The sequence below is a fragment of the Anabrus simplex genome, chromosome 13 (genome assembly GCF_040414725.1).
Source record: "Anabrus simplex isolate iqAnaSimp1 chromosome 13, ASM4041472v1, whole genome shotgun sequence".
Lineage (NCBI taxonomy): Eukaryota > Metazoa > Arthropoda > Insecta > Orthoptera > Tettigoniidae > Anabrus > Anabrus simplex.
This window is the reverse complement of record NC_090277.1, coordinates 33,356,473-33,383,495: the sequence shown is the minus strand read 5'-3', so window position 1 is coordinate 33,383,495 and position 27,023 is coordinate 33,356,473. Positions and strand designations below refer to the sequence as shown.

The window sequence follows — 27,023 nt, the reverse complement described above, 5'->3', positions numbered from 1 at the left end:
AATATCCCAAAATTGTTCATGGCATATTTTACTACAAAATAAATTTTGAAATTTGAAAATATATTACAAAAAATAAAAATCTGTTTTCATATACTAAAAAAGTAATATGTTCTTTAGTGATATTGTTGTTCAGTCATTCTGAAAATAAGAGCATTTAATTCTGTATAACATGATATAATTTTGTTTTTTGTATTCTTATTTAGTCATGAGTTATAGCACCTGACGTAAAGAACTGTACACGTACCATCTGGAGTCAGCATTTGTGTTTTGGAAAACATTCTGTCATCAGTACCTGTAAAATCCGAATCACTCTTCTCCTTTATCTACAGCTTTTCCCACACCTGTGGGGTCGCGGGTGCGAACTGTGTTGTATATGTGGATTTGGCTCGTGTTTTATGGCCGGATGCCCTTGTTGACACAACCCTATATGGTGGGGAGGTAATCACTATCACGTGTTACCGTGGTAGTTTGTAGTGTAGTATGTTGTCTGAATATGAAGGTGTTGGGACAAACACAAACACAGAGGCCCCCGGTCAGAAGAATTAATCAGTGGCGATTAAAATTCCCGACCTGGCCGCGAATCAAACCCTGGCCCTCTGAACCGAAGGCCTCAACGCTGATCATTCAGCCAATGAGTCTGACTGAAATACGAATCAGTATTGGCTATAACGTCACTGTAATCGTCTAAAGCATCTAAATAATCCAAAACATTGGAATTATTTAGCCTAGTACTTGGCCCAGCCATGTAAAAAAAAATAGGCCTACTCGTGGCATGAAAATCTAATAACACGAAATGTTAAACCAAAATTCACTTGAGAACACCGATAAATGTAGAATATAATCAAAATATAATAAAGAATAGTCTATTATTAAAATGGAAACAATAAAATGAAGGAAAACACGTATTTTGAAGCTTAAATGAGACTGTACTCGCAAGCAACACACTTCAACTTGCCATGCGGTGATGAACATACGTGGTTTGATAACTTCATTTGTTCCAAACAGGTGAGCTTAGTGACTCTATCTCTCGAGAAAAGTGTAAACTAAATCCAAAAGCTACTATTGATGTCTTTTCCTGACATCTGGGAGTCCATTAAGGTACTTGTACAGCCATCGGAACACAAAGCCAATAGATCGGCACGCTGAGTGTTTTAAGCAATACCACTCGAGCCGATAGATCGGCTCGCTGAGCGTATAAGAGTTAAGGATAAAAGATAGTTTACATTGGACTTCATTTTGGACTACTTCTTGTATGTTTATGGGTAGCTTATTAATGGCTAATTCTGCTTCAGCTATGGTGGAAATTTAATTACGGGTAGAAGGATTACCCCAGTTATATTTAGGTCCCTTGCTCAGCACTTCGAGATCATCAACATAGAGATTGATTTTAGTTATGTTCACAACAGGTTGGTGAAAATTATTTGGTTTTATGCCGTTTGGGATATTAAGTTTTCTATGGGTTGTTTTTGAAGACGCATTCCATTTTTTGTCAAGTGTGATCTGTTTCTTTGAAAAAATGGAATCAAGTTTGTTAGGGACATGTGACTGAAAGGATTTCCATTTGAGGGAGCAAAGAAGGGAGGAAACTTTCTTTTCATGTAGGAATTTGATTTTGTCTCTAATCCAAATTTTATCACTTTTAATTTGAATTGGATGATATTTTGCTGTGTTCCTATGAGTTTTCTTAGTGAATTTTAAAAATTTGGTGGTTAAATTATTGATCAAGCATTTTTTTTAAAAAACTCTTTCCCTAATTTAACACCCTTTATTTATAGATTGCTATAAATGTTAGCTCTCTTGCCTGCCTGGATGGCATTTCCATTACAAGATATTAAAAGCATTCTATATTGACGGTTTTCACTTAACAAAACCCATATGGGTGGGGGACGCAGGTATAGAATACACTCCCGGTATCCCCTGCCTGTTGGTGAGGCGACTGAAAGGGTCAGTCTTGGTACGGACATTGATTGGGGCTTGCTTTCACGTGTTTTACCCCTGTGGATGAGAGGGGCTGAATACATTCTCAGGTAATCCCTGCCTGTCTTTAAAGGCATCTAAAAGGGTCATGTGGCTATTGGTCTCCTCTTTATTTTTGAGCTTTAGATGTAGATCCAGTCAAAATTCTTGATGTGCATGCTGCTCAAAGATGCGCGTCTTATGTGTGCGATTACATTGGAAAGCCCGATCATGACCCCAAGAGGCCATCAGGTGGCAGCGCCATGTACTCCTGCAATAGTATCCGGCTGAAAACACAGGTCCCCACAGCCAAATGCCAGAAGTGCATATGTTATTAATTGTTCTTATTATTTTTCTATATTTATTACTCTCTACACACTATGGGGTACATGCTATTGTGGGTGATTGGAGTAAGGGAGTACTAGTGCACATTGCCTCATTCATTCTGTATTAGGCATCATCTAACATCGGATGCTGTGCAATTTTGACTATGGCCAGGTGGGTATTGCCTTAGCTGCTGGGTTCGGCTACAGAGGCCCTTCGGCTAGGGGCCCCCTGTTTAGAGTGGGTGGCATTCCGGGAGAATGATTTCGGGCATGGCGTCTAAACAGCTTCCGCCTGCCAGGAATAGTTCGCTACCCAAGTCTTTAACAGTTGATTCCCTAAGGGCCGCAACCCCCTGAGAACAAGTGCAGCGAATTATATAGGTTCCAGCTTCCCTAGATTCCTCTTTTGCTACCTGAACCTGTAGACAAGATTTCAAGCAGGTAATATCGATCCTTTCCAATCGACACATCAAAGGTGTCTTTGGCGAACTTGAGGATCTTAAGAGGATGCCCAGTGGTGGTTTCCTTCTTAAGCCGAGGTCTGCCCTGCAAACAGATTGGTTGCTTAAGTGCGACCACTTCGTCGAAATCCCCGTCAAAGTGGAAGGGCACAACACCTTGAATCTTGTTCGTGGAGTTATCTTCCACCGTGATCACCTGCTGAACACTGAAGATGAATTATAATACCAATATAAATGGTCCGTTATTGGACATTGACGGAAGATATGAAGCACCGTGCGTGACACACCTGCGCATCACGTCCACAGTCAACGGTGAAGATGTTGCCAAGGGTGCGTTCATAGTTTCCTTTAAATTGTCACTGTTGCCAGAGAAAGTCAAGGTTCCAACCTATCGTTGCGTTGTGAGGCTGTACATCCCGCCTGCTATGTGGTGCTATCAATGTCAGATTCCAACATATGGTATCTCGTTGTTAGAGTCCATCTATGTGTGGTACGTGAGGAAGAGGAACTCATGGCGCGGAAGAGTGCACAACTGCATATAGGCTCGCTAACTGCCCTGGTCTGCGTTCTCCTCGGGATCGGATCTGTCCAGTATACCCGAATGAAAAGATGATCCAGGAGATCATGACCCAGGATGGTCTCTTCTACCAGGAAGGGTGCCGTAAGTTCAGTTCTCTGAATGCCCCGGCCAAGACATTAGACCTCATCATGATAGCACAGTCTCTCCCAGTTTCGCCATTCACAACTGCAACACTTTCCCAAAAGATCGCTGCCCCCAAGGCGGCAGTTGCTCCGGTGAGCAATGCCGCAAAGAGAAAAAGCTCGAAAGCGGGTTCATCCCAGCCTTTTACCACAAACAAGTATGTGCCGGCTAAGAAGCCTACGACGACACTTCAGGGAAGAAGACAACGTCCCCTTGCTACAAGAGGTCGGCGAAGGCCGCGCCTAAGCCGGCGCAGGGGGCTAAACAAGAATCGACGGCGGGAAAGAACGCCCTTACAAGGCCCGTACAAGGCGTTCTTCCACATCTCCTACGAATGGGATCTCACGCCTTCAACCAGGAGGGTCTGAGTCCGCGCCAGCAAATTTTCCTCTTGAAGAACCTGCGGGCTCCCGTCGTATGAAGGATCCCCTCTCTTGGAATACGTCGAAGAATTTCATGACGTGCATCACAGTCGTAAGTCAAGGCGGTTTTTAAATCAATGGGTGCTGCCTCAGCATTTTCTCACGAGGTCATTGACCCCACGACGTCACGGTCACGTGCTATTGGTTACAAACAGGAGTACGTGCTCGTGTTTTGACAACTGTCACATTGACGGGTCCTAACCTCACTTCTCGATCATGTGGGTGCGGCTAACCTCACCGCTGCCATCTTGACAGGTTCTAACCTTACGTTTTGGCCATATGGACGCGGAATTTGAACAAGTGAACGTGGATAACCTCACTGCTCTCATCATGACGGGTCCCAACCACGTGCACTTGTTTGGCGCGGATTTTGAAAAAGTGTGCATGGGTAACCTGACTGCTGTCATCTTGACAGGTCCTAACCACGTGCTCGTGTTGGGCGCGGAATTATGAAGGATCCCCTTACCTAACAGCGGTCATCTTGACGGGACTTAGCCACGTGCAGGCGCGGAATTTTGGAAAAGAGAACGACTGGGGGCCAAACTACACAGAACCATTTTTGGCTAGATGCCCTTTCCAACGTCATCTTGCTAAATCCACCTGGGGGCCGAAACTCACACTTTTAAGGCTAGATGCCCTTCCCAAAGCCATCTTGTCAGAGCCCCTTCTCGACACCATTTTAGAGGGGCGTAACCTCACAGGGTCCTAGTTTTAAGGCTAGATTCCTTTCCCGACACTATCTTGTAGTGGCCTAATCTCAGAGGTCTCTAGTTTTAAAGCTAACTGCCCTTCTCGACGCCATCTTGCCGGATACCCATTACCGACACCATCTTGGAGGGCCCTAACATCAGAGGACCTTAGTTTGAAGGCTGGCTGCCCTGTTCGATACATCTTGCCGTTTCCCCCTTCTGCGACACCATTTTGGAGGGCTTAACCTCACAGGGTGGCCATATTCCCCGTCCCGGCGTTGTCTTGGAGGGGTGTACCTTGCAGCGCATAGTTGTTTAACGAGATGGCCTTCCCAACGCCATTTTACCTGTTGTCCCATCCGAACGTCATCTTATTTATCTGATGTGAAAGTGGAAAACCGTGGAAGGCTCTGTATCCGATTGCGTGACGACACGGAGGTCTGCTCAATCCCTCCTCCTCGCAGTTTTACAGTTAAATGTCTATCCCTCGCTCTGCTTATCTGACACAGTTTTACAAACGGATGCCCTCCTATCTATCTTGTGCTAGATGGCCCTCCCTCTACTGTTTTGGAGGAAGCCTAACTACACCGTCACTAAGGCTTTACGTCACAATTCGACGCGTGACCTCTCCTCATTAACACCATCTTCGAGAAGCCTAACCACAAAGTGCCCTAGTTTTATGAAGAGATGCCCTTCCCGACGTCGTCTTCTCTGTTCCCCTTCCCGACACCATTTTGGAGGCTTTACATCTCCATCCGACGCACAAATAACAAGATCACACCTCCTCTTCCTGTACTTAAAACGTATCTCTACTTAGTTGTGCACCTGTGTTTTCATAAGATCTGCTTAAGGCTTTACGTTTCCGTCCGACAAACATATAACTATGAGCAGCGTCCTCTCGCTGGGGAGAGGATTTTTTGATATTTGATCATGACACACACAGAATGGTATATACTTACTCTGTTACCCTAAATTTCTCAGACAACGCTTACGTTCTTGTTTCCAAAAACTGGTTCAATCCTCTTTCCAGCTGTGTGGCAAGAGGGAGGGGAGAGGGACTGGAAATTTATTCATATAATGTCAGTTGTTAATTTACCTTGTTTATAAAAATAATATGATTTCTCTCCTTTAACCGCTAGTTACGACAGGCAGGGGGATACTATAAAATAATCTCTTACCTGGTTGTGAATCGAACGTAGTCGTTCAAAAATTATTGAATAAAAAGGAAATCATAAATTTAGTAATTCCAATTAATGTGCTAACTGATAGTATGTTGTTGCTATGCAGTCTAGTCAGATAAGTGTACACGAGACAGTACGTTTATTACTTTTAATGTTGTCATTTCCCCTACTGCAGATAAAAGTAAAATAACTTTACCCCTTTGTCATTACTTACTACAGGGAGAGGCATACCATGAAAAATTCTGACCTGTCTATTAATGGAACATAGTCACAAAAAATTAATCTGCTACGTTAAATAGCTCGGGCGGCTACTCAGACAGGATCCTTTTAGTCGCTTCTTTCAACAGGTTTTAGATAATTAGAACACTGAATTTTTTTATTGTAACATTTTGAGCTTATATGTTTGAACACTACAGACTTTTAATTGTCTACTGTAATCTTCACATTACTTAGTAAATATAACTATGTGTTCAGAACCCGAAAACCTCGACGCTATAATAGTTACGACGTTAAGTCTTTCTTTCATAGAAAACACCTATATATTGAATGACATAGATAAAATAAATCTCAAACCTGAATAACGGGCTGCGGATATTGTAAAAAAAGAATGTTACGTTATAGGAGGATTTAGTTTAATTTTCATTGACATGTGTCTCTGTAGCTCTAGCGGCAGCGCGCTGGCCTCTTTTTTCCCCTAACACACCGTACACTCAAGATTTAGAGAAGCGAAACGTGTTTAATTCTCTACACCTGCACACACACTTTAATCACATTTTAGTAATTACATTAAACACGTTACATAGCACACGCATTCGACTACGTATTATTAACATAGTGAATACACCAATGGAAAAAGAAGCATTTACAGATTTATATTATTAACGTAATATAAACTTTAAAGAAAAAGAAATAGATTAGGTTCGAATGACATATCAGCTATATGCGAAGTAGATTCTCACGTTACGTCAATGCAAGTGTCCGGATAGTACATGACTTCAGTTTACAGCCTGCTACTACTTGTAAAACTGGGCCTAAAATGGCCATTGTGTGTGGCTGTGTGTTTGGGGTGAGCGCGCAACTCTAAGCTTGCATCCGGGTTGGTTCAGTATTTTCTCTAATACTCTTAATTAAGGTAGAGTCCTGAGTATTTGCCTGGTGTGAAAATAGGAAACCCCGTTAATTCTATTATCACGGCTGACGATACAGGTATTTGAAAGGTAGAAACTGCTGTATTTTTCTTGGTAGTCTTAATTCGTATTAACCGAAAGAATATCGTCCTCTATTGTTTCCTGTTCTTAACATTTTCACTGCTGCTATGTACGTGTTTTAATTCTGTAAATACACTTCGATCGCATTTTTCGTACTTACCTTATAGCAACATATGTATACGAGGGTTGGGGCAAAAGTCATGGCAACTATTTTTCTTGAAGATACCAGTCCGGTTGGAAAATGTGACATATACAGACGAAAGGACTAGGTGTTACCTACATGTGTGGACAATGAATAGCACTGAGATTTCTTAACAAACTAATTTATGACGGTAGTGTACAGGGAACATGGCCTTCCTGGTGCAAAATAATGACAACACAGTACGAATAAAGTTGACATGACAAACCTGGGCCTAAAGACCCTCAAAGTAGTCCCATGCTACTGACACCACACGCTGCCAATGATGTGGGAGGCGCTGAATACCATCTCCCACAGCATTTGCCGCACCATGTGTGAATCGGGTCACCTGTTGCTGCGCAGCCTATGCAATGTCCTCTCGTTTTGCAAACCGCCTACCACGTAGTGGTTCCCTGATCTTTCGAATGAGACCTAAGTCTCAGGGTGAAATGTCGGGAGAGTGCGGTGGGTGCTCCAATTCTTTCCATCCGCAACGTCGCAGTAGCTGCCATACACACTCTGCTTTATGTGCTTTTGCATTTTCCACAAGATCCGGGCGTGTCTCTCGAACGCCACGTCGTACCTGTTGCACCAGGAAGTCCCCGTAGTACTGTTCGGTCAACGTTGCCCTTCACTGGTTGATACACGTCCTTGCTGAAACTATCCGAAACACCGTGCTACTGTACAGTATGGTACGGCATTATTCGCAAGGGCTTCCGCTAATTCACAGTGACATTCCATTGTATTTCTCCCTCGGAAAACGGTTATTTTGATGTGAGCGCGCTGCTGTACACGGGTTACTTCCATCTCGCACGACACTCACCAACAAACTGATTTCACAAACCTCACTGCGCTACTACCAGCTATCACAGAGCGACCTGTTCTGCATACACACTATGCCTGCAGAACTTCCACACGACACACATACCAGTGTTCTCCCCATAAATTTTTGTCAGCCGGGTGGCACAAATGGGTGGCCGGGCGGGGAATACTTCGTAAAACTTCAATATGAAAAGAATTTCACTTCGTTCCCCTCAGGGCAATAACAAAAATATCAGGCAGGTAAACATTAACTACAAAATTGAACTATTTTAGTGTTATTATCACGTACAAGACATAACAGAGTATTTTGAACTTCTAGTTTTCTGTTGCCTGCCATACGGGTTTGTGACGTCATGCGCAATAGAGGGCTCGCGTGCTAATCCACGCTAATCCAGACGCCCGTTTACGACTACGTAGTGATCAAGCTAAACATTTGATCTGCGATACAATTCATGCAGTTATGCTAATAGTAATTATTTATAATTTAAATTTACAGTTTTACAGTATTTACCTGTCAATTTCGAGCACACAATGACTCAAATATGTACCTATTAATATTATGAAATTAGCACATATCTAGTTTATATTAGCCGGGCCGTCTCAAAAAATGGCAGGGCGGTGCGCCCATTAGAAAGGTCTTAGAGAGAACACTGCATATATGTTTGTGATCCATTCACATATCTACAAAAAAAGTAGTTGCCATGACTTTTGCCCCACTCCTCGTACATTAAAGGAATAAGCAGAATCTGTAATGTAATTAATCAAAGGTATTATAAGTTAAATAATATTTTGAGTTTTACAATAAAATTCGCCAAAGGTAAGATGATATGATATATTGAGCAGGTGCATATGACTTGAAAGGCAATGTAGGCACAATTAATATTAGCTAATAAGTAGCTAGTCACACTAGTTACATCCATCCTTACTCAATTAATTTGCAACGAAATAAGTGATTAAATCTGATAAGAAACAGGCTAGATAAAATGAAGCACATTACAAGATTAATTCCTCTATTTTAAGTAATAAGAGGTAAATTGTATTTGTAGTTTAGATCATAATGAATCGATAAATTAAGCTAGATCATGATAACTTGATCTTCTTGCTCCGTAATTATAATAAATTCTATGTGTATTTCAGTGTGGAAAATGTTGGAGGATTAACCATGGATACTGGAGGAAGTGAATTTCGGTGTGAAGTGTGCAGTATGATGTTCTCTGAGAAGTCAAGTATAAAAAAACATATGTTGACTCACTCTCTGGTTAAGTGGTACAAGTGTTCTATCTGCAGTTCTACATTCTCTCGTAAAGACCATTTAAAATCGCACATGATTGGTCATTCTGAAGAAAGGCCGTATCAATGCGAGGATTGTGACAAAACATTTAAGCATGCAAATAGTTTGAAAGCCCACGTGATGACTCACAACCGAAAGAGGCCCTTTTGTTGTAAAGTATGCAGCAAGAGGTTTGCTTACCGAAGTAATTTGCAAACTCATATGGTGACTCACTCTAACGAGAGAAAATTTGCCTGTAAGCAATGCAATAGCACATTTGCACTGCGAAGGAATCTTCAAATCCATATGAGAATCCATTCTGGTGAAAGATCATACTCCTGTGATGAATGCAAGGGTACATTTGCCCTACGACAAACGCTGTTAACTCATATGCTGCAGCACACTGGCCGTAAGCCTTATTGCTGCGACGTATGTAAGAGGTCATTTAATCAGCATTGTCATCTCAAAGCTCACATGGTAACTCACAGTGGGGAACGACGTTACGAATGTGATAATTGCAAGAAGTTATTTACACAGAAGTCTCATGTGCGGACACACATGGCAATACATTCCCAGAATAGACCATACCAATGTAAACTATGCAGCTGTTCCTTTAACCATCGAAGTTCACTACGTACGCACGTGTATACTCATACGGGAGAAAAGCCCCACCAATGTAAACACTGTGATCGTAAATTCGCTCAGAGTTGTGCTCTGCGAGGCCACATGTTAATACACACTGGAGAAAGGCCTTTGTGTTGTGACGATTGCAAAGCTACTTTTAGTAGGCGGGGTGCTCTTATTTCACATGTCAAGATACACACTGGTGAGAGGAATTACTTTTGTCACAAATGCAACCGTAACTTTACTCATGCAAATAGTCTTCGTGTTCACATGGCAACTTATTGTGGTGTTAAGCGTTACACCTGTGATGTATGTGACTCGAAGTTTGCTCGTCGCACTCTTCTCAAAGCACATATATTAACACACACTTAAGGAATGCTATGCAGATAACCGATCACAAGACTACTTTTTTTTTTTCATCTACATAACCTCGTATCCTACATATTACAGAGATTTATACTGCTGTTCCATCCTATGTACTATTACAATTTATCTTGCTGTACCCTCAAAACACATATCTCATGAAGAACAGGTATATAATTCAGGACTAGCCTGGAAAAGAATCCTATAATGCATGCAGCGATATTTTCCGTTGGTGTGTGATCTAAAGTACCGTATGTGAAACATACAGCAATTTTTGAGTGTGACATATATTTCACTTCAATTATCCACTCGGATTTTGTTACACTGGATTGTTTCAGACGCCAGGTGCTGTTAGAAGGTTTATTTTATAGGACATTAGTTTGTAATGCAAGGTGCGCTGCAGAACTTGTGATGACAGTGATGCTCCCAGTAGGTACATATGAACTCTTAAATGAGGTTGGATTCAGTTGTGAGAAACTTAATTGAATTGATATAATCCTGGATGTATTTAGTTTTGTAAAACTATTGAAACCTTATTAGAAATTGCTCTTCAGTCTAGGGCATTAATCTGTCTTAGCAAAGTTACACTTGTTACCCATTCTAGTCCACATATCCAACATTAAAATAACTCGAGCTATGAATAAATGCTGCAGACGTTTTAACTCTAAATGAAATGTTAAAATTTGAATTTGAATTTTAGTTATTCACAGGTGAATTTGATCTCTAAATTAGCCGTTAAAGCATACAAAAACAAAATTACTCAAAACTTCAACAGTTTATCTGTAATAGCTCTCTTGATCTCAATTTACTTCCAGTCCATTCCTAGCATTTGATAATACATTTTATTGATATTAATTAATGCAAAATCTTTGAAAAATCTGTCATTACATAATAATTATTTCAATAGTTCTAAGTATTTTGATGCATTCAATGTTATAAATTCCCTTTGTTACACTCTACCGGTCAGGTTGTTCACACTGCGAGGAGGTTCTATTGGTTCCAACTTGGATTGGGAGTTTTCCGCACACTACAGCAAGAATCAATTATAAGAATGTTGTATGGTTTTATCTACATTTGGTTTCTGTATCAGAAATATTGGACCTCAAGTAAGACAGACCCCTCTGCGCCAATGTTCAACTTTCAGTTCTCTATCTGAAGATGCACGCGGAATTTTAGAACTCAATAGAAGCATCTGCACTTTGTATTCAACTGGCATATTACGTTTTTAAAGTGCAATTTTGGAATATTCACTAACAAGGGCATATTTTAATCATCGTTGTTAAAATTGTATGATAACTATTTGTAAAGTCTAATTGTAATTGACGTAAATTCTAAAATTTTATTTGTCACTGGTAAGTACAATATTAATTTATCTATAACAGTTCATCAATCCATCATTTTATATATACATTATGACTTCACATACATAGTTCATTCTTCTAAATTTTATTTCCATAATGTAATTCTTTCTCAGGATGTCGGCAAAACCATAAGTGTATCTTAGGCTGATGATGACCCATATAGTGTCAAAATCAGACCCTTGGTAACATATTGTAATGTATGTACAGACAATAGTCTTGGGTAGGTGGACTAAACTTTATAGAATGATGTGTATTTTGATGCAGTTGACTTGCTTCTTGTGCAGTCATTAGCCGCTTTTCATTTATCGAATCAATTCAGGTGAGAGCTGTACAATCATGAAAATTATTTAGGTCTTGTACGAGATTTTGCCATTGATTCTGCCATTGCCACATGGATTTCAAAAATTGTTAAGCTATTATTTTTTTAGTTTTAAAATGCAGTATGTACAATGATAAAAATATACACACAAAAATGAAAAAGTTTCCATGTACATTTATATCATTCATTCAACTCATCTTATTCCCGTTTGGGAAATTCCATTTTTCTGTTATATTTGCGTAAGTCCATAAAAGAGGAATTTACAACAGGCCATGACAAAGTAAGATGCGGAAATCCTACAAGCAAGCTCAGCCAAAGGCCTATTACAAATTATTCAAAACAGTCATTCAGTTTTCCATTCATTCAAAATGATTTTGGGTTCTGCATTCACTTCAGCTAAAGGAATGCTACACAGATAACTATGTGACAAGTCGCCTTTATGATGTTTTGGTTTTCAGCAGACGTTAGGAAAACTGCATTACGAAAGCCAAAATTTACAGATGCGTTCAAGACCACTGCTGAGGACGTGCCTTAATGAGGTGCTCTTCATTTCCTTCATGAAACATCTGAAATTTCATCATTGTTCTTTTTTATTTTCCGTTGAAATATGTCGTTGCAATTGTGAAATGCGTTTTATTGCCTATATTAGATATATCGCATGACAGCGGTAATTAGTGCTGGGAAACAGGGCCATAGTAATATAACAAGTTCCCAGCGACTCGAGCCAATTATTGGGTTGTATGTCGTACATTGACAAATAGTTAAGAGCTGTACGATTGTTCGGTGGCGATGCGGTGGGCGGTATGCTTTTGACAGTGTTCCATAGCACGAAACGTAATGTGGAATGCATCTCTTCCGGGCACGTTTGAAGCATAATTTACAGTTGATTTATATGTAAGTGGAAATGTATTTCTGGGCCTAAATGGTCATGATAAAAACACAGTACTAGGTTGCATTAAGCAGGTGTTACATTAGCAAGTAATGAGGATGTTCAAGTTCGGCATCACGGACTTACTCAAAACGTTCCTTCAAAATTTATGTAAGATGCTGGTGTGTGTAAGTACATTACCACATTTCAAGCAATACCTGAAAGGAGATATTTATTACAATCTAAATCAACAAATTAATATGAAGATCTTATATCAAAACTGAGGCAATGTGCAGCTGAAAATAAGTTTTGTGTTTCTCTAGAAGAAGCTGAAAATGTTGCTGGTTGGTACATTGCGAACATCTTTTTATAGTTAATTTCAGCAGATAATTCTAGTGAGAGGCTTGTTTTTAATTCGGATGTTCTTCCGAATGTTAATCGTACAAGCATAAAAACTGGTCAAAACAGGATCACTGTTATTGTCAGACAGTCTACGGATATACTGTGTACTTCTTTGCAGACACTTCAAAATTCCTGTTCTAACATGCTCAATTTGATATGTCTGGTTCATAGATTCCTTCGCATAGCCGAGATGAGGATGCGGACAGCGTTACGGCAAGTCCATCTTGAATCGGCAGGGCGGCAACTGGCTAGCTGCAGATATTTATTTTGCTGAAGATGACACTGAACTTACGGAAATAATAAACTTTTTGACAGGCAAGAGAGTTGTGTTAAACAGGGCCTCAATGTATTGTTTCAAGCAACTTCACTGAGATATCCAGCATAACTTGTGAGTTTAGAGAATGTTGCTATTCAAATGCATGATACCATAAAACTTGTAGAAGGGCTGTTCAAGTGTAGAACAACTGCTGGGTCAGGTATCGTTAAAGTTCAAGAGAAAAGAGAAACCATCATTGACGAATGTTCTGGATATTTCAAAATAGTAAACATTTTGAAAGGAAATAACAATTTATTCATCAAGAAGTTGAAGAGAAGGAATGGCAGTGCATTTCAATATGATCTGAAATGTTTGCTGTTCACTCTCGCGATGACATCGTTTGGTTTGGACTGAAGTTTCTTAGATTTTTTTTTTTTTGCTAGCGGCTTTACGTCGCACCGACACAGATAGGTCTTATGGCGACGATGGGATAGGAAAGGCCTAGGAGTTGGAAGGAATCGGCCGTGGCCTTAATTAAGGTACAGCCCCAGCATTTGCCTGGTGTGAAAATGGGAAACCACGGAAAACCATCTTCAGGGCTGCCGATAGTGGGATTCGAACCTACTATCTCCCGGATGCAAGCTCACAGCCGCGCGCCTCTACGCGCACGGCCAACTCGCCCGGTGTTTCTTAGATTATAAACATTGTTATACAAGGGGAGAATTTCCAGTTCTGAAATATTAAAAAAGTATTTAATTGCAACAGATTGGGTGATGTTTTAGGATATGATAGTACAGATAAAAGTATCCCATATTGGGTTTTGTCCACAGCAATAATATTTACATTGTATGTTTAGATGTACAGATACAGTGACAATTAAAATTTAGCCGAAGTACTGTATATTAAAACATTCTTTTGCTTCGAATCACAGCTAGTACAATGATGTAGTTAGCTATTTATTCCGTACTGTGTGCCATACCTGGCCACGTCTATCCTTATCTGGTTTGCCTTTCTGACGAACTTCTAGCCTTCTGTTACATATGTGTACTCAGTGGCATGGGTATCACGACCAACTTTGATTTCTAATTGTACACGCAATCTTAGCCTAAGGAGATGACAGATGTCATATTATCGTCGTGTGATTTTGCGACGTCATGTTCCCGATATTGTTTATCTGGCTTTTCCATGGCTCTTAATCTAAGCTGTTTTTCTTGGTAAAGGGTACTGGCGAGCGACACAATGCATCTCGATGCTTGTTTTAAAAGCTTTATTTCAAACGTTTTAAGATGTGAACACCTTTGGTCTCGGAGGTTTCCAATGTACTTGATTGCACTTATATTAATGGCCTGATTAAGGTAATTTAACTACTATTTCTTGATGTTTCTATTTCTTTTCCCTGTTATTTGGAGATGGCCCCGTGGACCATTTTTGTTTCATATCACCACGTGGCATTGTGGCTGGCTACTGTTTCTTAATTTTTTTCTTGTCTGTTTCTGTTGTTGCTCATGTAACATTATTTTTATTAGCTATGATTTTCTTGGTATCACAACTCTGTTGTACTTTAAATGTGTGTTACGTGGACTTTATGCTACGGCTCATGTTGTGGAGGTCTCTATCTTATTACTCATGTACCAATCTGCTCTCCGATGTTCCCGCTATGTGGTTGTGTGTCAGAAAATCCAGTAAATGGGAGGCTTGTGCTTCTTTGATATTTGAGTCCTATATGGGTAAGTACTGATTATGTGAATTGGGCCTCTGATCTTGTGTGAGCATAGCTCCGTACATCGACGTGAGACGTTATTTATGAACCGTACTTGTACATTTTTCCGTCTAACCGGCTTGCCGGCGGACTTGAGGGAAATAAAATACCTCTCGCGGACCAAACACACTACCCCCTGTGGGTGGGGGAGGCAGACGAATAATACACCCACGGTATCCCCTGCCTGTCGTGAGAGGCGACTAAAAGGGGCGACCAAGGGATGATTGTATTAGAACTATGAAACTTCTTGTGATCAGTACCACCACGCGGAGAACACCAAGGGTCGCTTTTACTTGCGTGTAGTACCACTATATTAGGTACGAAATAGGTTTGTGATTAGTAGCACACAGGAGCACCGTGTGGTTGGCTTTTGCAGTACCTGTGATTAGTACCACCATATGAGCAGGACCATGGGATGATAGCTACCATGGTTCTGCCTTGCCTATGATTAATACCCACTATATGAGGAACACCACGGGATAGGGGAAGGTCCCTTTGGTTAGTACTCTTACGTGACGAACACCACAGGGTTGCGTTGCCTGTAAATGGCGCCGCGATGTGAGAAAACCCATAGGTCTGTATTATATGTCGACTTTCATGACCTGTGAGTACCATAATGTGTGGAATGCCGCGAGTCTCTGCTACTTTCGATTAGTACCGCAACAGAACAAATACCATGGTTCTACTTTCCTAGCGATAATTACCGTTATGAGGGGCCGATAACTTGGATTTTGGTCCCCCTTTAGACTGCAAGCATCATCGATTCAGTATAATGCTCTAGCAGCAGTCCCTTGGTCAGTAATCCTATTGTTTTTCCGCCAGTTTCTATGAATGTAAGGTATTGCGGGTGGTATCCACTAATTGTTTTAAATTCATATCCATCCATGCATTCTTCGTCATGTTTTGAATTCTGGGTCAGTGGAGAATTTTGGGCTTTTACTTTGTCTTTCCATTTCGTCTCAATTCGTACCATTAGGGGCCGATGACCTCGATGTTAAGCCTCTTTAAATAAGCATCACCATCATAATTTTCCCGTGTTCCGTGGACCACTTTTTTCCTGATGCGTGACAGTTCGGACATGAGATATGTGGGACGCATATCATGTCTCCTAGTTGAGACGTTTGTTTGTTCATTTCTTTGCATTTTCTTGGCCACCTGCATGTGTGTGTGTGTGTGTGTGTGTGTGTGTGTGTTCCCTTAGCAACGCCTTGTGTATCCCTGATCCCGGGCGCCATATTTGCGCTTGACACTCTCTTTCTTTTAATTGCTTGTCCGGCCAATTTTATGTTTGTCTTGCGTTGAAGTTCGCTAGAAACCACTGTTTCGAGTGTGTCGCGATCTGTAAATACTCGTCCTGTTGATATGTATATCAAATGATATATCTGCTTTGGGCAGAAGTCTGCATTATGCAACACGGCTATTTTGTTCCTAAGGTAACTATTTCTTTCCCTACATGTTGTATATGTTTATGTACGCAGGTTGAACCTGTTGGCTGGATCATATTATGGGTATTGATTCCATCAGGCCCGGTTTTCTTTCATTCTATTTTTCCTGATTTTAGTGTGGCCATTGATATTATTTCGATCCATTGTTTATGTAATAGACTCTCCGGTTCCTCCTCGGTGTTGTTATTGTACGAGTAGGAGGGGTAGATTTTTAAATTTTACCCCTTTGAATTAATAGGCTCGAGTTCAGTTCTTGACTTTCGTTTCTGGTGATTTTCGATCCGGTTCGCGCAAACTATGATAGGTAAGTATTTGTTTATCGACCAATTACCTGTGGTTGATTTGAGCTTCCACTGTTTTTTGTTTTTATTTTTCGATATGTTTCTGCGTGTGTTTGTGTTGTGTTTTCCGGTTTTATATTCCTCTGTTCTCGTGCCTAACACTACCGTAGCCATGCGAGAAGAATAACATAGGCTGGTGTAATGCAACCACATGCAGTATTCATGTTAACAGCAAACTGTAAAAATGTCTAGTTTACATGACACGCTATTGCCGCCGCTACACTGATATCGTGACGAATGTAAGAACAAGTGCAAGGACACTTCGAGTTCAAGTGAGCCCCGTGAGGAAAACCTGGGAGCGCTAGATTGGACAAGCTCCACAGTAGCGACCGACTGGCCTTAGGAATTATGCCAGGGGAAACGTATTACTCCGGAACTGTCTTTTAACCCGGCACTACTCGCTAGGTCTTTACGTGCGTCGTTACTCGCTAGTGAGCGGAGGGCTCACCTTTACGTTTAAAGGCTATAATATGCCCATATAAAGTTGGAGGTATTTTTAATATGTCAATTTGAGATAGTTATTTATTTAGGAACACGGCCGAGTGGAATGGCTATGGAGGCAAGCTCTACATTTGGGAGACGCGCGAGTTCGATCCCCACCGTTAGCTGTCCTGAGAATAGTTTTCTGCCGGGGCAGATTCTATTCATAAACTACAGCCGATTCTTTTCACCTATTTAGCCAACTTCATTCACCATAATTTATTTCATCTTTATTAGCTCCTCAACTAAGGTTGGCTTCAGGAAGGGCATCTAGCCGTAAAACAAGCCATTTAAACTGATCTCACAGAATTCAATAAACGAAATTTCCTCTCGTTCACAAAACTTGCAGACACTCTGAAACACAGTTATGATCATTTTCGTAAACCTCATCTGTTTCATTACTTTCAGTTTCGTTGTTCAAGAACACTTTTTCCTCCGTTTCGGCCAACCACGAAAGTATCTGATTAGTGGATGGCATTATAACTTGTATATATTGTCTAACAACAGTCACAGTATAAAGATTTCACTTAAACACAAGCATGAAACAAACGCTGAATTATTACGAAGCGCGAAATGTAAGTAGCACAGTTACTCGCTACTGAGCGCACCGCTCACCAAACATACACTACCGTGCCTAATAATGAATTGCGGGTGTTTGTTTTCAAAGATAATGAAAGTGACTGGCACATCCCCTTCATAACATTCTGTTAGAAAGGTACAGGGAGTTTCAAAGTTGAAGGTCTTGTAACATTCCAACAAGAAGCAATTAGTACGAAGGTGAGCGCCGCGCTCACCATGCGAGTAACCGCGGGTTAAAAACGGTGGGAGATTACATTAAAATACCATGGCAGTGTGCAATGGAAAAAAATCATGCATGGAAATAAAAGCTACGGCCTTCATTAAATGTTGCGGAAAACACAGGTTACGGGAGTGTAAATATACAGATAAACACCACATAAATCCCGGCGTATTAAGACAAAGTTTGTAAATCTCGCCAGATTTCCTTCGTTCTGAAGAAAAATCGGCACTTCAGATAATAATAAACAAGTCTGGGGATTATATCCGTAACATTTTGAAGACAAGATCATCTTAATTTTTTCTATGGAATCGATACAGTCAAAAAATATTTCCCCTACATAGATTTTGACTTCAGTTACCCATGCATTACTTTCTCGGTCTGGAAAAGAACATTACATACACTTTTCGAATGACGTGTTAAATCACTTCATTGTTGCTTTAACCATAGTCTTTCATTTCGGCGAGAAACGAAAGTTACTTTCATTATTCTCGCGTAGAGAATGGACACAGGGTGAGCACTTAATATATTTCGAAGGGTGATTAACAACGTCCCCGCAAAATGTACACTAAATACTTCTCAGTCAAGGAGTTTCGAACTGCGCTATCAAATTCAGGCAGAGAGCTTTCCCAGTCTTCCATATTTACTGCATCTTGAACCACAGTTGTTTGCTGAATGGATGTTTCCACTGATTGTTTCACCGTCCTATTATGCATTTCCATATTCTAAGCTAATATACACATCTGACTAACATACGAGGTCAATAAGAGCTCCCGTTTAGGTTCGCAATTTCCATCATTTAAAGTCTGCCATTTTTCAAATTTATTTCTATAATTCGGTTGTAAAAAGTCGCATATCAGCTACACTAACATAAGATGACTTAGAGCCAGGCACAAAATAGTACGGCATGCTGCTCAATTGTCACATAAGATCCATACTTGAAGCACACCACACACAACGAACTGAGTTTAGGAACCGTAAGAAAAGAAAATTCAACTTATTCACTGAAATATCTCGCATAGTAACGCATAGTACTTTTCTACACCCGGCTTGTCGGATCTGCTGGAGCACATGTTGGATATAATCACATGCAGTGCCTGCAGTGGCGGGACCACAAACTACCATACTATAATGCCTGAGTCCTCACATTTGGTCTTATATTCGTTATGCTGATACTCTTATACTCTTATAAATAATGTCTCACGGGCGTATGCGAGGCCAAACCCACCAAAGATCGGAGGCCCAATTCACATCATCAATGCGTCTCTCATATACAACTCAAATGCAAACGCAACACCAGCCTACCACGTACTTGCTTTCCGATACACAACAATAGCTGGGACATCGGACAGCAAATCGGTTCATGAATAATAAGATAGAGATCTGAACAACATGAACCTTATAATAAAGTCGACGTAACACACTTCCAAGGCGAAACGGAGCTCATTCACTCAATACTGGCACTCAGTGATAGTATGACACAGACCAATGTGCCCAGTTGTAACACCAAGGATGGGATAGCTATTATAAATAATGCCACGCTATGATATAAAGCCACAATTAAAATAGCAGCTTAATTACTTTAATAAGTACATTGATATAAATGCAATAAAGCACTTTAGAAACGTCTGAGACCAATGGTGATTAAATCTCAAATCCTTTAAAATAACGCTTGTAAAAACAATCCTCAAGAAACCCTTCACCAAGATAAAAACTTACAAGAAGAGCCATGGAAAAGCCAGACAGAAAAGTTCTGGAAACAACGTTTAAACATCATAGGACGACACAAGCGACATATGTGATCTTCTTGGGCTAACAATTAAAGTCAAACGCGGCCATAATAGCCGTCTCAGTCATTATCAGAAAGCAAAAAGCTCGTCAAGAAAGCGAAACAGATAAATATAGAACAGGCCAGAAATTGCACAATATTACCATACGTACATTACATACATTATCATGAAAGAATGTTATACCTTTCAGCGTTCAGTCTGCAAGCTACTGTGAATTTACTACAAGTCGGCACAATCCTCTATTTGCAACTAGTGCTGTGGCCTCATTTAGTTCTATACGTCTTATCTTTAAATCGTTTGAAACTGAGTCTAACCATCGTCGTTTTGGTCTTCCTCTACTTCTCTTACCCTCCAGAACAGAGTCCATTATTCTCCTAGGTAACCTATCCTCCTCCATCCGCCTCACATGACCCCACCACCGAAGCCGGATTATGCGTACAGCTTTATTCATCCAGTTCATCCCTAACTTAGCCTTTATCTCCTCATTCCGAGTACTCACCTGCCATTGTTCCCATCTGTTTGTATCAGCATTCATTCTTGCTACTTTCGTGTCTGCTACTTCTAACTTATGAATAAGATATCCTGAGTCCACCCAGCTTTCGCTCCCGTAAAGCAAAGTTGTTCTGAAAGCAGACCGATGTAAGGATAGTTTCGTCTGGGAGCTAACTTCCTTCTTACTAAATACTGTTGTTCGCAACTGCGAGCTCACTGCATTAGCTTTACTACACCTTGATTCAATCTCACTTAATATATTACCATCCTGGGAGAACACACAACCCAAATACTTGAAATTATGGACCTGTTCTAGCTTTGTATCACCAATCTGACATTTAATTCTGTTGAATGTCTTACCTACATCAATTTAATCTTCGAAAGGCTAATTTTCATACCATACTCATAACACCTTTCGGGACAATCTGCCATTAAGACCAAGTCGTCAGCATAGGCCAGACTGCTTACTATACTTCCACCTAACTGAATTCCTCCTTGCCATTTTATACCTTTCAGCAGTTGTTCCATGTAAAGTACTGTACCATGGCGCTATCCCTGAAGTATAAATATTAGTCAGATCACATTAAATACAATGGCCGGCGGTGGCATCAAACAGAGTAAATAAGCATGCAAGGTCATAGAAATCCAGATTAGCAGGATGGCATAGTACATAAAAACATTTGTGATTGTTAAGACGGGCAAAAAAAAACGAACAAGTACTTTTTTCGGCAATCCAACTGTTCACACCTAACTCAGCACAGGCAATAAAAGTATCTTATAATAAAACCTGAAAGAAGAGAAAATACGGATCTAGAAACGAATTAACAAGTGGAATTAGCCAAAATTTGCGATATCCAGCAACAGAGAAGAAGAAAGAGCACGTTTTCCGACGAAAAATACAACTGGGAGAAGAGTACAACATTTTACGCCTACGCAATCGCCGCACGGAGAAGCGAAAGAGCAAGATTAAAGATCAACTATAAAATAGGATCAAGATGGCGACTACTGTGTGTGAGTCTGTGATATCCGTGGTGGATAGTGGTGTAAGATGCAGTGAAAAATGTGGCAAATGCAGAAGAGTAGTTAAAAATGGGATTCTGTGTCGTAAGTGTGATAAATGGTACCATTTTCGTTGTGCAAATATTGTAAATAGGTCTGATATTGAAGAAAGTGTGTGGCTGTGTCCCGAGTGTAAAAAAAAAACTGATAGTGAGGTAGAACAACAAGAAAGAGAGACTTACGAATCTATGCTTAAGATTTTAGGAGTGCTACAAGAAGACATGTGCTCTGAAACTTGAAAATGAAAGCTTAAAGGACAGAATAAAGAAACTAGAAGAGAAAGAAGGCAGTGGAGAAGAAAGGTCACCGTGGACGGAAGTGACGCGCAGCCATTTTAGGCCTAATGTTAAACATATGGGAGAAACTACGTACAAATTAAAACCGGGGAAAAAACCCTTTGCAGTGCCAAAATAGATTTCAGTCATTGCAACAAGTTCCAGAAGAAGACACATAAAGTTTTCCGAATAATTTTGAACCCAGTGGAAGTAACCTACAGAAGAAGAAAACCAACCGGAAGTCAAGATCGCCAAAAATTCATCTCTACGCAGACAGTCAAGGGCGGGGTATGGCAGAAGGCATCAAGGATGAGCTGCATAATCCAGAGACTGAGGTTTTACGAGTAGTAAAACCAGGTGCCAAAACTGAAGACGTCCTTTCAAGTTGTGATCCTGTGTTAAAGGACAACTACCGGTACGTGGTGATTGTGAATGGTACAAAGGGCATCGCTGCAAATTAAGGTGAGGAACTAATTACGACCCTCAGAGGTAAGATTTCGAAACTACCTGACTCAAAAGTAATTGTAGTTAATGTGCCACCCAGGTATGACCTTATAGAAGACTCGTGCGTGAACAAAGCTGTACATGATGTAAATATAAAAATCAAGAGATTAAGTAAGAGTTTTAGAAATGTCTATGTAGTAGATACTTTAGGTCTTGGCAGGCAAATGTTCACTAGGCATGGGTTACATCTGAATGATAATGGAAAAGCAACTCTCTGTAGACAAATTGCTACAATTATAAACAGAGATTTGCAAACTTATATGCACTTAAGAAAACCCATACCACCAAATTGGCATATACAGGGAAACATGCCAGAAAAACCAGATCCTTAAATCAAGATCTATGTGCAAAGATCTGGGTTCCAGGGACGTTCTCAACTCATGAGTCAAATGTTACCCAATTACAACAGTCAAGTTTTAGGGAGGAAGGGGGTCTGAGATTGCTCTTGGTAAACTGTCAGAGTGTAGTAAATAAACAAATAGGATTTCATCAATGTACTGAATTTTATGAGGCTGATGTGGTAATAGGAGTAGAATCATGGTTGAGAGAAGGGGTGGGTAATAGAGAAGTATTTCCAGAAGGGTATACAGTCTATCGTAGAGACCGAGGAGATAAAAAGGGTGGGAGGGTGTTTATTCTGGTGAAGGAAACTTATTGTTCACATGAATGGTTTACCGATGAAATGGATGAAATATTAGGGATAAAATTAGTTTGTGATAATATGAAGGAGGTGGGAATTATAGGAACAAATAGGAATGGAAGAGAGGAAAGAGACATGGAAATATTCGAGAAAATAATAGATTATACTCATAAAAACAATAATAAGGATATGGTAATAATTGGGGTAGATCTTTTTTTTTTTTTTTTGGCTACGGGCTTTACGTCGCACCGACACAGATCGGTCTTATGGCGACGATGGGATAGGAAAGGCCTAGGAGTTGGAAGGAAGCGGCCGTGGCCTTAATTAAGGTACAGCCCCAGCATTTGCCTGGTGTGAAAATGGGAAACCACGGATGGGGTAGATCTAAACTTGCATGAAGTTGAATGGAATGGAGCTGCAAGTGAAGCCCATGAACAGAAACCGGCAAATAAGTTAATTTGGGAGGGAGGATTTACACAAGTAGTACAAGAACCGACTCGTCTCAACAACTTGCTAGATGTATTCTTCGTTAAACCATGAGAAATTTTTGGTAAAACTGAGGTAATTGAAGGAATAGGTGACCATAAGGCTGTAATAATGGATGTAGTACCCAAAATGCTTAATAAGAGGGTCACACAAGACAATAAATTATACAGAAAAACTAATGTTGATGAGTATAAAAGGACAAGGGTTTGCCAAGTAAAGACAGTTCACAACTCTCAACAGAAGGGAGAACATGTTGTCGTACGTGAGTGTCTCCGCCGAGGATCGAACTTAGTCGTCGCGAGGAAGTTCGTAAGCGGGAACTCTACCGTATTTATCGTCAACAGACTTATTTTAAAGTGTTAAGGTAATGGGACCAGTAGATGACACTTTAAGGGAAATTTCAGACACAAATATTCATATTGAATTTCATGTAGGGTGAACTATTAAATTTATTATTGATTTGTTTACTTCAGTAATCCCTTTACATAAAAATGTAATGAAAGTAATAAATGGATTCTTTCCCAACTATAAAATCGAACAAGAAAAACAGGTATGACAAGTCACCAGTAGATGGCATCTGTCTTTAGCCATTGCGCCAGTAGTTGACACATCATGACACCAGTTGTTGACAGTTTGTTTATAAAAAGTTACTAACCCACAAACTTTTCATTATTCATATATAGAAAACTTTAAATAAAGGGAATACAAAGCAATACTGAAACAAGGTTATATCATTGAACCAGATATCTTAAAATGTGCGATATTTATTAATTTCTGATATTCGATAGTGTCCTCTGTTAGTGTACAATGTGGGGCTTGAAATCACTTCCTTTATATCTTCCTTATCATACCAACACACATCGTCAGATTTTGGCCACTTCCATGCATTAATTCCTGCCACGGCCATTACTTTGATATATGCCCGATTTGTATCTAACTTCTAAATAATTCCAGAATAATATTCACCCTCATAATCACATATCACGTAAGCTCCCTTACGTAAATTCGTTGGGGCACTTGTCAAAACACGTTCTTCTGATTCACTGTCATTTTCTGGAATTTCAGTCAACTTAAGCCCCTGCTTGGCTTTTTTCATTTCTAATTCAGCACATTTTTTTCTTTATAGTTGCCCTTTCTCCTTTCAATCTCTCTGCTTCATCTTTTGCTTTTTGCTTCCTTTCATGGAATAACTGCCAATCTTTTGATACCACAACACTTGGAATTTTTTCTTTCTTTCTTTTTGGTGTTGTTGAAGGTAGTTCTTTAGGGTAAAATAACGCTCGTTTGAAGGGAGAAGGGACATTGCTTGTGGAACATTCTGCACCAGTAGCATTGGTATGATGATACCTATTGTCCTCAAGTGAAGGTTGCAGTGTTGGAGTGATTGAAATATTTTCAGTTGGATATAGATTCTGTGTTGATGTTGAGGGGATGGGCTGAAGATCTGATGATGATCCTTGAATTGGTGACTGAGTTGTGGAAGGAGAAACCTCTGACAATGACAGTTCATTTTGAGGTATATGTGCTGTGTTTTCCTTTGCAACTGCCAGAATTGTAACTTGATTCATGACAGTAGGTGTGGGATCAAGCACTGGTATGTCCTTATAGATTACTAATGGGCTGTTCATCATGGGAGATGAGTGGACTTCAACAATTTCCACCAACTTCCTCCACAATAAAAATAAGTTTCTGTCCTGTTCTTTAATGACTTCTATCCAGCTGCCACAGTGTTTTTTCTGCTTGAAGTATTCAATTTTACTTCCACCAATTTGTTTTTCCATTACTTCTATGGCTACTTGGTATTCATGCCACATGCTGCTGGGTTGCTGAAACACTCAGACTTCTTCCTTCCCTTCAGTGGAAGAAATCTTAGAAAAATCAATGGCGTTTGGATGCTTTGGATGCGTATGCTTAATTCCTGGTGCCTCTTCATGAATGATGTGTACCAGGATTTGCTAGGTTTACCATCAGTAAATGGATTGTCATGCTTTAATTCGTGCACTAATCGTTGCACGCTCACTAAGCGTTCGGTTTTTTGTTATTGGGAAACCAGCTTTTCCCATTTTCACTATCCAGTCATTCTTCATTTAGAACACTTGGTGGGTCCATTTTTCTTCTGAAAGGCGTTTGTTCACTCTTGCATTTTTTTGCAAATGTTCATCAATGTTACACGTGCAACACAAAATCAAGTAGCTGCAGTGGTATATGGTGCGTCCTCCTTAACTGCTTCGATGGCATTTTGCATTGACTCCAAGGAGTATTTAAAAAGTGATCCTTTCCCCCTGGCAGGCATGATAAGATAGATACAGGACTCTGAAATTAATAACAAAAGCAATGTTTAGCTCAGAGCATGACCTGCAAATTGAACATACCTTCAACAAACTGTAGCAACTGAGCTATAACATTACTTTATCAGAAATGTATATATGGAATGCACTTAAACACACATGTACCTAAATTTGATAACGTACATAGACTGCTACTTATCACTAATGTAATATTCCATCACCTTTAAGTTTTCCTTTCCTTCCTACAATATAATTTACCAATTAGAGATTGATATGAACTACTGTATTCACCAGAATTTGCTATCACATTGAAGTATACACATTCAGGCTGTCATGTCAACTACTAGACCCATGAGGTCTTGTGGACGGGTTGAGAAGATGGCATACCCTGCCAACTACTAGTCCACTAGCTATATTAGGGACCAATAGATGACACTAACAATATATTTCTTCAGTCGTAGTTATAACTTCCGAATATGCTAATATTACACTCCCCAAAGAATGTATTTGGTAAAAATGAATCAAATGACCAAGGTACAACAAAACCCTGCCCAGCAACATATCTGTATTGTTACTTCCTCGTTAACACTAACTTTAAGCAGACGCCATTTTTACATCTAATGCTCATACGGCTCTTTATAAAACCTCCTTGGAAATATGGAGAAGGTACTAATATATTTCACTTTATTTCATATGCTGCACTCTGGAATCATAGAAGGGAACTATTGATTTAAAACGATTATAACTTCCCTTACAAGCTTAAGAATTGGTTTAACATCTGCAAGTGCCATCTACTGGTCCACTGTCATCTACTGGTCCTTTTACCTTACTTCTTGAACACAAACTTTTCAACCATTCAGATACGAACTTAGTCTTCTCGTAATTCTAAGAGTATTTTGAGGACGTGTGACATTAACGTATATTGTGAAATAATAATCTGAATTTCATCTCGATTGGAAGGGAATGGTCAGACCTTGTACTCATATCAGAGTTAGTTTAACATGGAACATTCGTGAGGCGTGTGCACATTAACGCAATTTTCTAGTGAACTACGTAAATATTTAGTTTACTAAAACATATAACTCCATAAAAGTGCTTGAAGGCACGCATTCAAATTGAAGTTTATTTAACTTTAAATAACATTAAAACACTCATCGCGAGTGAGTAAGACAGTGTCGCATTAGACGTTCCATAACATTCTAAGCATTGGAACATATAAACATTCACGGTTTAGAACACTTTTCTGTAGTGAATAAATC

The 27,023-nt window shown here is 40.0% G+C and overlaps 1 protein-coding gene across 1 annotated transcript in view; it reads left to right on the top strand.

The window, feature by feature from the left end:
* LOC136884713 (zinc finger protein 431) overlaps positions 1-11,999 on the top strand; it is a 62,802-nt gene extending 50,803 nt beyond the window's left edge. Inside the window, exon 4 of the mRNA XM_067156996.2 lies at positions 9,084-11,999. Coding sequence (XP_067013097.2) covers positions 9,084-10,212 — 1,129 coding nt within the window. The 3' untranslated portion in view covers positions 10,213-11,999. The remainder of the gene's footprint in view (positions 1-9,083) is intronic.
* The last annotated feature ends 15,024 nt before the right edge of the window (positions 12,000-27,023 follow it).